Source organism: Chanodichthys erythropterus, chromosome 17 (genome assembly GCF_024489055.1).
Source record: "Chanodichthys erythropterus isolate Z2021 chromosome 17, ASM2448905v1, whole genome shotgun sequence".
Classification (NCBI taxonomy): domain Eukaryota; kingdom Metazoa; phylum Chordata; class Actinopteri; order Cypriniformes; family Xenocyprididae; genus Chanodichthys; species Chanodichthys erythropterus.
This window is the reverse complement of record NC_090237.1, coordinates 3,183,649-3,197,702: the sequence shown is the minus strand read 5'-3', so window position 1 is coordinate 3,197,702 and position 14,054 is coordinate 3,183,649. Positions and strand designations below refer to the sequence as shown.

The 14,054-nt window shown below is 35.5% G+C and overlaps 1 protein-coding gene across 4 annotated transcripts in view; it reads right to left on the bottom strand.

Moving 5' to 3' along the window:
• The window catches only part of dync2h1 (dynein cytoplasmic 2 heavy chain 1), a 119,479-nt gene that overhangs the window by 28,938 nt on the left and 76,487 nt on the right, over positions 1 to 14,054 (bottom strand). For 3 of the 4 annotated variants that reach the window (XM_067365099.1, XM_067365100.1, XM_067365101.1), the window contains exons 77-79: positions 5,787 to 5,947; positions 5,147 to 5,272; positions 4,632 to 4,742 (exon numbers count right to left, since the gene is read on the bottom strand). In XM_067365099.1, coding sequence (XP_067221200.1) covers positions 4,632 to 4,742; positions 5,147 to 5,272; positions 5,787 to 5,947 — 398 coding nt within the window. Of the gene's footprint in view, positions 1 to 3,192; positions 4,054 to 4,631; positions 4,743 to 5,146; positions 5,273 to 5,786; positions 5,948 to 14,054 lie in introns of those variants that run through there. The other variant, XM_067365102.1, reaches the window with a different exon arrangement.

Here is a 14,054-nt window from a genome sequence, read left to right as displayed (position 1 = left end):
TCACAGTACTGGTTCTTCAAACTTAAATAAAAAAATAAAAAATAAAATAAAAACGGAGGCGTACGTCTTTCTAATGGACAGAGCACATGATCACTTTTAAACGATCTCTTTGGAACACATATCTTAATTTTTACTAATTCTATTTAATCAAATGTTTGAGTTAAAATCAGGGAGATGTGTGGATTATTTCGAGGCTCTAAAATAAACTTTAACGTGCACTTTATTAACAGCATTTTCTTTCAATTTTTTTTTTTAATTTATGGTATTTTATATTAAATATAAAGGAAGGAAAAGCTGCTAGATCTTGTAAAAGTGCTTTAAAAACGCATAGCCACGACAGATTATTCCATCATTTGAGCAGCACTCGTGATCTCTCCTCAGAGCTCATCTCACTCTGCACTGAAGCTGCTGCGCTGCTGCTGTGGGGGATGGGCGGAAGGCGCGCGCGCGATCAGAAGCCGGTGGGGGAAGGGCGGCGAGTCACTCAGTGTCAGACTGTCTGCAGCTCTCAGCTAGGGCTAGGGTTAGGGTTAGTGTTAGGGGAGCAGGGGTTTCACATCCAGTGCCTTTTAAAATCAAAGTAAGAACAAAATAAATCTGTAAACAAACATGTAAACGTCCCAGCTTGAGTCATGATTCTTTTAAACACTTTTTATACTAAACACTGTAACTGCTCTCTCTCTCTCTCTAAATATAAAACAATGTTTGCTGTAACTGCTCTCCTATTATATATTCTCATTTATATGCATCCTTAAGATGTAAACCAGTATGTGCATTTCTTAAAACAGTTCATACAAATAACAGCACACAATGAATTACCTGCAATAGCCTGTAACCAGCTCATAATCCTTATATCAGTGTCATCAAAATGACAAGTCCTTGTATCATTGTTCACAAATACACTCTGACAGTATTTTCAGAAGTAATATGGATACGATTTTGATGTCAGTGATTGAAAATACACAAGACTGCACTTTATCTGTATGGCGTACATTTCAACAGTATGAACACGTCTCTCTAGACTGGATGAGACAGGATTCAGATATACTTTCTGGTGGTCTGTCAAAAAATTACAGTAGCTACAATGTCATGTGATATAATGACAGCCAGTGGCACAGATCCTCACCAAACCATCCATTCCAGCGTGATGAATATGATCCTCAACTGGATGGAACTGGAATAAATACTTTGACTGTTGCGATCATCCCAATCGGACTTATGATAGCTGCCTGAATTATAATAATGCTCTGTTCACTGTTGGACAGAGGAGAACTGATGACAAAGAAATGTTTCAAGGGTACCCCAAACAAGTGACGAACCTGGCTGGAACATGCTTGTTCAATGAACACTTGTCAGTGGTGTTGTCGATTACCTGAAAGTTTTCATCATCATTGTATGTGTGTTGTCTGCAGCAAGTTTCTGTATTTGGGTGAATATTTGCAGCAAGTGTGTTGTCAAACTGATCAAGATGTTTTGTTCATTTTTTCTGTTTGCATGTGTTTTCTTCAGTTGTGCGCGGTGATCTCTCTCAGCCACCGTAATATTTACTGTATAATGTAAAATGCAAGTAGACTGCAGTAACATAGCATTACATCAGTCTACAGTTTATGTAGTGAACAGTACATAGTGAACATTATCTGATTTCACACCTGTTCTGTCTACAAACACATCTCCCATCATTCGGCTATTTTGACCCGTCTCGGCCTTAAGGTCATGACTGAGAGCATGATCTACAACAGTGGCTCTTATTTCCATCAGAAACATCTCAGTCTTGGCCTCTTCTTCCTCTTCCTCTGTTCTCCTCCGTACCCTTCCACCACACATCCTTACTCCTTCTTCTGTCTGTTGACTCTGTTTGTGTCCTTGTTGTTCATTCATGTTCAGAGTGTGTAACATTGTGTTGTGCTCTGTCTGTGCCTCCCAAATGAGATGGCATCTGAGATATTTTAGAGAACTGTTGAACATTGCTTGAATTACATTCCCCTTCATTATTGAAATTCAAAATTCATCCCTGAAATTTAATAATTCAGGACAAAAAAAGTCTAAAAGAAATGTATAGAAAATATGCTTGACAGTTTATGACTAGTTCAACCATTTTGCATTTAATGGCTTATGAAAATAAAAACTATTCGACACCTAGTATATTTTGATGAACATGACATAAGCAAGTGATAATGTAGGAAACATCTGACACTTGTACATCAAATGCATGAATGTACCAAAGCATTTGCAATTTGTTCAGGAGAATGAGAAACTGCATTTATGATGTGAACAAGAGACTATAATGTGGATGTTGAACAAGTAAGAATTTTAGTTGTGATTGGAGAAATGCACCAAAGTGAGAGAAACTGTTATATATAATATAATATAAAATATAAAATTATTATATTATATATATTAATTATTATAAATATCATATATAAATATAAATTATTATATTATATATAAAATATAAAGAGAATGTTTGCTGTAACTGCTCCTATCTATATAATATTATATTTTTTTCACATATCTTTATTTATTATGTGAACAAGAGACTATAATGTGGATGTTGAACAAGTAAGAATTTTAGTTGTGATTGGAGAAATGCACCAAAGTGAGAGAAACTGTTATATATAATATAATATAAAATATAAAATTATTATATTATATATATTAATTATTATAAATATCATATATAAATATAAATTATTATATTATATATAAAATATAAAGAGAATGTTTGCTGTAACTGCTCCTATCTATATAATATTATATTTTTTTCACATATCTTTATTTATTATGTGAACAAGAGACTATAATGTGGATGTTGAACAAGTAAGAATTTTAGTTAACTGTTAACTGCTCCTATCTATATAATATTATAATATATGTTTTTCACATATCTTCATTTATGATGTGAACAAGAGACTATAATGTGGATGTTGAACAAGTAAGAATTTTAGTTGTGATTGGAGAAATGCACCAAAGTGAGAGAAACTGTTATATAGAATATAATATAAAATATAAAATTATTATATTATATATAATATTAATTATTATAAATATCATATATAAATATAAATTATTATATTATATATAAAATATAAAGAGAATGTTTGCTGTAACTGCTCCTATCTATATAATATTATAATATATTTTTTTCACATATCTTTATTATTTATTTTTTATGTTCCTATTTGTGTACTGTACTTGTCTCTTGTCTCTGATACTAATGGAGGAACAGCAGAACGCAAAGTAGGAGAAAACACTTAAAGCAAATAAAATCACTCATAAAAGCAAGCGATTTTGAAGGTTTTCAAATCTTTTTGTTGCTTGTGTATTTTATTAAATAAACTCATATGTATAAATCATCATACTTGACGGATTAAAACAGTTGTCCCTCCGCTTTTGGGAGGAAATATGTATGTTTCATATTCACATGACGTAATGTCTGTCATCCCCGCGTCAAACTCGTTCGTACATTAATAAACTGTAGTTACAGTACGCGGATATAGTCTCCGTTAGGCGGGGGCGGGGCAGCGCGATCTTTACACACACATTGATGCGAGAGCAAAACTCCGAGGATTAAAAGTTAATAATACATGCCAATATAAAGCATGAGAGCTCCTGCAAATGAGTCTATTTTTATTTAAACACAAATTATTGTGAATATTTCTCAAATTAAATGTGGATTATATGTCAATTCATTCATATTCATGATAGTTTTTGCCTCCGCCATCTTTATTGGTGACGTGTTGGTCTCTGATTGGTCAGATCACCAGTCCCGCGCTCGTAGTATCTTCCTGCGCTCTGATTGGTCAGAATCCCAAAAGTGTGTATCTTTCCGGAAGTGCAGTTCTCCTAGAGGGCGCTGTGTTATACACACTTTAGTGGGGGGGCATACACACTTTAAGTACACAAATCACATAAAAGTGAATTTTTGGGACAAATGAGATTTTAAGCCAGGAAACCATTTTAGAGCATGCTGAATGCCACTATATGGTCAAACAAATGAGGACATACAAAATGTCCCAAGTTTTTTTGGTGGTCCCCAGTTTACTGGTGTGTATCCTGGTGAATGTACCCAAAAGTGACATAAGTAGGTACACACACACACACACACACACACACACACACACACACACACACACACACACACACACACACACACACACACACACACACACATGTTATTGTCAGGTCTGAGATGCATCTCTGTTACTCTATGTAATATTGCTCTTTGAGCATAAACAACATCTGCAAAGTTATGAAGCTCAAAGTTCAATGCAAAGAGAGATTCTAAAAGTTGTAACTTCTTCCTGAGTCTCTCCTTCACTGTCGAATCCGGTTTGAACAATGTAAGGCTGAACACCGTTACAGTTGTTGAGCTGTTAAAGCTCCGCCCTCTTCTGGAGCAGCAGCTCATTTGCATTTAAAGGGACACACACAAAAACGTGTTTTTGCTCAAATTTAACAAGCTATAATAAATGATCTGTGGGGGATTTTGAGCTGAAACTTCACAGACACATTCTGGAGACACCAGAGACTGATATTACATCTTGTGAAAAGGGGATTATAGGTCCACATTAAGATCATCAAAGTGAGAATCGATTAAAATCGAGAAATCAATATTCTCAACACACACTGACCTCATAGGTGACCTTCAGGCTGGACTGGAGCAGTATGGGAGTGAACTTCACATGGACCTCAGCAGTCAACCAGAGTCTGAAGCCGGCTTTGGGTTTCATACTGTTGATCTCCTACACACACACACACACACACATTAGATGTCTCACTATAGCGAATTAAATCAATAAATGCAAAAAATCAAACCAATAACAATCTCTTCTGTGTGTGCTTTATAGTGATTCACTCTCTCACAGCCTCATCTGATTAACTCCAAACCCATTACAGATCTGCAGTGTGTTATACAACACACACACACACACACATTTTTAGAAGGAGCAGAGAAATGAAAACAAAAAGCAATTAAAGTATCTGCAAGTAATCTCTCACATACAGATCCACTCTCACTTTACAACAACAGTCATTTCAGCTATAATTAATTACACAGCACAGATAACAAGTGAAGACAGACAACAGACAGAGAGACAGAACGTCATAATGAAAAAGATAGAGATGGACAGAGACAGGAAGTTCATACCTTCTCCAGTAGGGGGAGCCACGCCGTGACGAGGTGCAGGTTTTTCAAGCACAGCCATTCACCAGAGCGAACACACTCCCTGAGTGCCTGGAGAGCCACGTCAGCCTGACCCTGACCCATCGCCACCTTCATTTACACAAATTAATGCTTTTATTCAGTAAGGATGCTTTAAATTGAACATAAGTAAAGACATTTATAATGTCACAAAAGATTCTATTTCAAATAAATGCTGTTCTTTTGAACTTTCTATTCATCAACGAATCTTGAAAAGTAAAAGGTTTCCACTAAAATATGAAGCAGCACAACTGTTTTCAACATTGATAATAATCAGAAATGTTTCTTGAGCATCAAATCATCATATTAGAATGATTTCTGAAGGATCATGTGACACTGAAGACTGGAGCAATGATGCTGACAGGAATTCATATTCACAGGAATAAATGACATTTTACCATATATTCATATATAGGAACAGTTTTATCATTTTGTTTTAGTTACTTTAGAACTTAGAACTGAAACTAAATGAATTTTGGTTTTAGTTTTAGTTAATGATAATAACCCTGCTTTCCATCAGGTTTATTTGTGTATAGTGTAATATATCTGATTGTCAGTATGGAGGTTGTGTGTGTGTGTGTGGGACCTCATGGTAGTTTTCTCGGCCCACGGTCTGACTGGCGAGATCCAGGAGCTCCTGAGACGGATCTGCACCGGCGGAGATGATCAGTAAGATGGGTTCAGATTCCAGCGTTTCTCCGTACAGACGCTTCAGATTCAACGGGGGAGGAGACAGTTCCCTCATGCCTACACACACACACACGAGTAATAAGCATTAGTTCTAAATAAAGACAGACAAACTGAAGCAGACAGACAGGCTGACAGGTAGACAGATGTCAGCTGTAGACATGTCGTCCTCTAGGTAACCCCAGATACAGACAGACAGGTAGATGGGTACTTTATTGATCCTGTGTGGGACACTGATGTGCATCAGCTGTCAGGTGACACTGAAGATAATATTCAGATGCAGCGCGATCTATTGAAATGAAGCATTGGTGAGATCCAGCCCTCCATGAGAACAATAATTATCCCAGTGTGATGAAGGAAGTTATTCATACAGTCAAAGTGCTTTACACTACCATCATAAAGAGAAAATTATAAAAAATATAAAAAATAATTATATAAAATAGTGTATATTTTTTAAATCATGTAAGTATAAGGAATAAAATAATAATAAAATAGAAAATAAATAGATTTAAATTTCATGGCATCAACACATCTCAAAAAAGTTGGGACAAGGCCATGTTTACCACTGTGTGGCATCCCCTCTTCTTTTTATAACAGTCTGCAAATGTCTGGGGACTGAGGAGACAAGTTGCTCAAGTTTAGGAATAGGAATGTTGTCCCATTCTTGTCTAATACAGGCTTCTAGTTGCTCAACTGTCTTAGGTCTTCTTTGTCGCATCTTCCTCTTTATGATGCACCAAATGTTTTCTATGGGTGAAAGATCTGGCTGCAGGCTGGCCATTTCATTACCCAGATCCTTCTTCTACGCAGCCGTGATGTTGTAATTGATGCAGTATGTGGTCTGGCATTGTCATGTTGGAAAATGCAAGGTCTTCCCTGAAAGAGACGATGTCTGGATGGGAGCATATGTTGTTCTAGAACTTGGATATACCTTTCAGCATTGATGGTGCCTTTCCAGATGTGTAAGCTGCCCATGCCACACGCACTCATGCAACCCCATACCATCAGAGATGCAGGCTTCTGAACTGAGCGCTGATAACAACTTGGGTTGTCCTTGTCCTCTTTAGTCCGGATGACATGGCATCCCAGTTTTCCAAAAAGAACTTCACATTTTGATTCGTCTGACCACAGAACAGTTTTTCACTTTGCCACAGTCCATTTTAAATGAGCCTTGGCCCAGAGAAAACGCCTGCGCTTCTGGATCATGTTTTTATATGTACATTTAACTTTTCCGGCCTCTTATTCCTACCTGTCCCAACTTTTTTGGAATATGTAGCTCTCATGAAATCCAAAATGAACCAATATTTGGCATGACATTTCAAAATGTCTCACTTTCAACATTTTATATGTTATCTATATTCTATTGTGAATAAAATATAAGTTTATGAGATTTGTAAATTATTGCATTCCTTTTTTATTCACAATTTGTACAGTGTCCCAACTTTTTTGGAATGGGGTTTGTAAAAAAAATAATAAATGAAAAAGTACATAAAAAAATTACTAAAACAAACTAAAATCAAAAAATGAAAAATGAAAAAACAATTCAAAATATTAATACTATAATAAAATGTATTAATAGTATTTATTAGAATGTGTGAATCCGTCATTCAATATTAAAGTTCCATTTAGTTAAAAAATTTATATAAAATGAAAACATAAAAGAAATACTATAATATATGGAAGTAAATTAATGTCAAATGTTTTTTGTTTTTTTTTTAAATTAGAAAGCTTATTGAATTGCACTAATTGAATAAAATATACATTGCATTTTAATGCATTGTATTTTAGGTTGTATTTTTAAATATGATGGAAGTGAAATCTGAAAGATGAATATGAATCTTTGAATTTTTAATAATAAAAATGTGGGTGAAATGTTTCGAAATTAAATATTCACAGCATAAATATATGACCATGTTGAATTTTAGCCCATAAAAACGCAAGCCCTAAAAATACAATGCATTAAAATGCAAGCACGGTTAACGCAATGCATATTTTCTTAAACTGCAATTAAACAAGCTTTTTTTTATTTCAAAAACATTTGGCATTATTTTATTTCCATAATAATAGCTCCTATATCTATTTATGTAAATAAGCACATATCATAGACTTATCTGTTTTAGATAAAGTTAACTATTATCACAACAGTCTAACTCAAACCTTGAGAGAAAAAAAATAATAATAATAATTTTTCTGAATGAGGTCATTCCCAAATGCAGGTTTTCCAGGTTTAGATAACTTCAGAGGACAGTTTTGTTTGTAAACTATAGCTACACACACACACACACACACACTCAATGCAACACATCGTTGTCATTCCAGTCGAGCTCTGCACTCTTGAGAGGGGACCGAATATCTTCAAGCGACCTTACGTTTCCATTTCCATAGCAACCACAAGAAAAGGCCAGCGCACCACTATTCTGTTCCGCAGAGCAGGTTTAACCTGGACAACAACACACACTCACATCTATTCTGACCGGCCCGTAACAGCCGTTAAATGACTCTGTAGCTTAGCGTCGCTTATAAGAGGATTAGAAACAAAGATCCATTAGCATTTAGAGTCAGCGTACACACAGTGACTCAGCGTTCGACATCAAACTCTGCGCTAACGGAGACATGGACGTCTCTCTCTCCCCCTTTCTCTCTTTCTCTCTCTCTCTCTGAGGAACACCGTTAAGACTCTGGAAAGCATCCGAGAGCCTTTCAACTGGATCCAACGTGAACACCCGCCAATGAGAGTGAAATTTGGCTTTGGCAAGTGAATAAAAACAGAGTTAGCGGCCAGTTGGACGCTTCTAGGAACTGCAGCTTCAGAACAGGAGCGTGACCTTCAGTGACGTCAAACAACAAATCAAAGAGATACACGCAGACAACTGCAGATAAGATCAGTGACTGCCATCAGGGGAAGAGGAAATACAAACTAAACTGCTCTAATTATAATAAATGAAGACGTCTATACTGGATCAAACTGATCTGTGATACTAAGTCTGAAAAGTCAGCCATAGTTTACTGATTAAAAATACCACGGTATTAATGCCACAGCAGAATCTCTGAATAAAATAAAATAATGTTAATAAATACAACTTGAAATGTTAAATGCTACAATTAGATTCATAATAAGAAATAAAATAAATGTATACAACTTGAAATGTTAAATGTTACAATTAGGTTAAAAATAAAATAAAATAAAAATGTTAATTTATACAATTTGTAATGTTAAATGTTACAACAGGGTTAAATAAAAAAAAAATTAAATAAAATAAAAATGTCAATTTATACAACTTTTAATGTTAAATGTTACAATAGGGTTAAATAAAATAAATAAATAAATAAATTAACGTAAAAAAGTTAATTTATACAATTTGAAATGTTAAATGTTACAATACGGTTAAAAAAAATAAAATAAAATGTCAATTAACACAACTTGAAATGTTGTATTACAGAAGAGCATTAGGGCCAAGCAATAACAAAAAAATAAAACCATCTCGAGATTCAAGTCATTACAATGTGAGATTAAACTTGTTCAATTTTGAGAAAAAAGTTGTTAAATTTTGAGAAAAAAGTTGTTAAACTTTAGGAAAAAACTCTAAATTAAATGTCGAGAATAAACTCGTTAAATTTTGAGAATAAAGTCGTTATGTTTGAGAAAAAAAGTTAAAACAAAATGTCGAGAATAAACTAGTAACATTTTAAGAATAAAGTCATTGCGTTTTGAAAAAAGTTACATTTCAAGAAAAAAGTCTAAAAAAATGTTGAAAATAAATGTAAACATAACGACTTTATTCTCAAAATTTAATGAGTGTGTTCTCAACATTTAATTTCTACTTTTTTCTCAAAATTTTACTTTTTTTTTTCTCAAAACGACGATTAAAAAACAAGATTAAATTAAAGTTTAATCTCACATTATAATGACTTTAATCTTGAGATGATTTTTTTCTTTGTTATTTCTTGGCCCCAATCCTCTTCCGTATTAAATGTTACAACAGGGTTAAAAAATAAAATAAAAATAAAATGTTATTTTTTACAACTTGAAATGTTAAATGTTATAATAATGTTCACACTAAAGTAAAATTGAATTTATACAACTTAAAATATTAAATTAAAAAAAATAATAAAAAATTTTAAGACAAATATATACAAATTGAAACATTAAATGTTATAAATAATAAATGCTCGAAATAAAACAAATCAAATTATTTGTTGTTGTTGTTCATTATTTCACTACAACTAAAGCATCAACTAATTTTGAGAAACTGAATATTATTGTAAAATGTTATTTAGCTGTTTAACTGTCGTGCTGTATATATATTTGGAGTCAGCGGAGGCCAAGGCTCAGGGTAATTCTTCTGGACGTGGCGGCAGCAGGGGAAAAGGTCTTCTGCTAGTCAGGATGTGCTTAAAGATTTAGTGAGTTTTGCTTTAACTCCTAATGACGCAGCATTAGAGCTAATGGCAGTGGAAAGGAAATTACTATTCATGAGGAATGTTATTATTTATTTCAGCCTTGTAATAATTATAGCTTCAGCGTAACCCTGCACGCAAACCCATTCGATCTAGAGTGATGCATCGTCTTCAGCTGAGGTGTTTACAGCATTTACAGCTCGTTTACCACGAGAAAGAAGGAAAAGACAGATAGGATCAGTGACAAAGACAAAAACAGAGGAGAGAGGAACAGAAGGACCCCTGAGTGAAGGGTAATTGACACCGTAAGGTGTTTTGAGCGCTGAAGAACGTCCTGTAAGGTGTGTGTGGGTGTGTGTGCGAGCCTTGGGGGAGATACACTCAGTGTGTGTGTGTGTGTGTGTGTGTCGTCTCAGACCTGGACATGCCGAGCCTTCTGCAGGCTCTTTCAGGAGAAAACTGTGTCTGTGTTGTTTACAGGAAAATATACAGTTCTGATTATCTCCACGGAAGCGAGACGGTGGTGGCTGGAAAACCATCAGGAGATCTGCCAGCCTCCATCAACTACACACACACACACAACCTTTAGTCTCCATCAAGCACTGAGATCCAACCAAGCAGAACTATAAGAAACTCTTGCTAACTTATAATCCAGAGACAGTTCTTAAAGGAACAGCGCACTGTTTTTTATTTTTGAAAGAAGTCTCTTCTGTTCACCAAGGCTGCAATTATTGATCAAAAATACAGTAAAAACAGTGAAATATTATTACAATTTAAAACAGCTGTTTTTTATGTGAATATATAGTAAAATGTAATTTATTTCAGTGATCAAAGCTGAATTATCAGCATCATTACTCCAGTCTTCAGTGTCACATGATCCTTCAGAAATCATTCTAATATGATGATTTGCTGCTCAAGAAACATTTCTGAATATTATCAATGTTGAAAACAGTTTCATATTTTTGTGGAAACTGATACTTTTTATTATTCAGGATTGTTTGATGAATAGAAAGTAGGGCTGCACAATTATGACAAATAATTGTGGGATTATTCCCTTGAAACTGTAATTGCGATTATTAATTATGATGATCACAATTTATATTGAATGATGTTTTAAATTGCTTAATACCAATGTTTGAAGCAGCTACATGCCTTAGTTTTATATAAAAATAAAAAACAAGCTAAATGTTTTGCTTTTATTACTTTTTCCTGGTTTCATTTGCACCGCCAGTAGGAACTCTGAAGGGATGTAAACTGTGCTTGTTGTGACTTTTATTTTGACGCCGCTGACAACAGCTCAGCCAGATTTTCCATCTTCATTAGTTTATGATCTGTTCAACAGTCCTGTCTTATACATTATTAGATGGAACTGTTATACATAGAAAGTAGAAAGCACAAGAAAAGTATTAGCTTTTGCCGTGTGGTTGATGCTCAATGTCGCTAGCTGAGCAGAAATACATAATTGTTTTGCTTGGTCCGCTCAAAGTCGCACTGGATTTCCTCTTTAGTGTAAGGTTGAGAGGCCCATCTATCACTGTTTTCCATATTTGTAGAGTTAACTCGTGGAGTAAATATATAGGCTGTGTAAGCGGCTTTTTAAAAATGACGGGTGCTGGTGTTTCGCGTGCATTTGACATATCAGTGTTCACCTACGTCACTGGTAGTTCCTTTTGTGCTGGGTTCCACTCTGAAGTAGTCGTGATTCACATCTCACAACATAACATGCTCTAAACACACCTCTTAAGCATGCAGAATAATGTAAGTAGATTTTTTTTTTTTGTAATTGCACCTTTGAACAGTTACGAAATTGCGGCATCTGTAATTGTAATCACAATTAGAAATTTGATTAATTGTGAAGCCCTAATAGAAAGTAACTTAATTTACTTGAAATAGACTCTTTTATAACATTATAAATGTCTTTACTGTGACTTTTGATCAATTTATTGCTTCCTTGATGAATAAAAGTATTAATTTCTTTCACAGACTGAAGCACTCAGTAAGTTGTATTTAGAAACAGGTTATGTTCCAGGTACTCATCCACTGCATTGTACAGTGAGAAGCGCTCGCATCCAGACAGTTAAGGCAATGAGGTTTCATCTGGCATCATTACCACGGTCAACTACATTAAACCGAGACCACAGACAGGCCGACTCTTGTCAGCACTCAGACAATAGATGAGCACCAATCGCATAAACACATACGGTTAAAAATATATCCCAGTCTCCCTATAGTCCTCCCTCTCTCTTCCTCCACCAAAATCAATAGTGTTTGTAAAAATGAATTACAGAGTACACTGGAAATGCTAATCACAGACTAACCAATGGTTCGCCCTTGGACTAAATGTCTTGCATACTAAACCACAGTCGCTGGCAAGCAAGCCATTTTATTTGCTAATTAGGCAATTAATTTTACTGAATGTGACTGCGGAACCGCTGGTGAAGGCAAAGCTGCTGTATTATCAGTAACGAGACCCGTGTGTGTGTGTGTGTGTGTGTGTGTGTGTGAGAGAGAGAGAGACCGGGAGAGTGTTTGGAAATGAGAAGGCTGCTGTTCACACTGATGATTTGTGCTGTTTCCAGGACTCTAAGGTTACACATCACCCACCATGACCCCAAAACAGAGGGTTTCATGCCAGCTGTCAGTAGGTTTGGGTATCATCGGCTCAGCACTGAAAACAAATGGTCCAAGATTTCTACCAGAAGCAAGGTAAGATATAATAATCGGGTTCGAGCGCTTTAAGACCTTTAAGCACATGTGTAAAAAGGTATTATTTTTTAATTATCAAGCCTGTAACCATCTCGATCATAGATGGAAAAGACCATTTACAGCCAATACAGGCAATTTACCAATGGAAATACATGTTTTTTAAAGCTTTTTAACAGTTATCAAGGTTGAGCCAAAACCCAAGGACTAGTTTGCCAAAGTTGGTTTTTGAAATAATCTCCGATATTTAACGAATGATTCGGTGGACAGTGGCGGTTCTAGAGGCAAAGTTGCTCAGAATGAGGAGTTCTACCATGTGGTTTGAATATTGTGGGTGAAAATCACGCGATACACAACCCTTTACGCATGTGAAAAATGCGAAGGCGCGGGTGGCCGATTTCTTTCAAATTTCTCACAGTCAAATCAGCCTCTGTTAACCTTGTCTGATAGCTGCTCAAACTTCAATGGTCGATAGCGGACATGTTTTTAAGACATGTCAATGTCCTCATAGACAGTCATGGCACCTTGGACGAAGACACTGCATGCCAATTTCCAAGTCAATCGGACTAACGGTGAAGTAGTTATGGCCATTTTCAATTTTTATTCCCTGTTATAGCACCACCAAGTGGTCAGTCACCTCATACTTTTTCACGCGATCACAGAACGTTCTCTTACATAGGTGTACCAAGTTTGGCAAAAATATCTCATTCCGTTCACGAGTTATAGTCATTTTAGTAAAAGTGGCTCTGCCCCCTTCAAATATTTTGGCAGCCCTTAGGGATCATGAATCGGAATTTCAACTGTTTTTGATAACTATTGACATTCATACTCCAGAGAATCTCACTGCACTGGTTTGGTTACGATCGGGTCAAAAACCTAGGACTAGTTTGCAAAAGTCGGTTTTTCAAAAAATCCAAAATACCCGAAAATTTCCTATGTTAGCCTACGCCTAACAGTTCAGAAGTTATGAGCCATTTCGTACTTTTCAATGCTGTAGCGCCCCCTTCAGGTCAATCCTTGGTGACGTTGTAGATGGTGTGAACACTACCAGCCCTCAAAGTTGCAA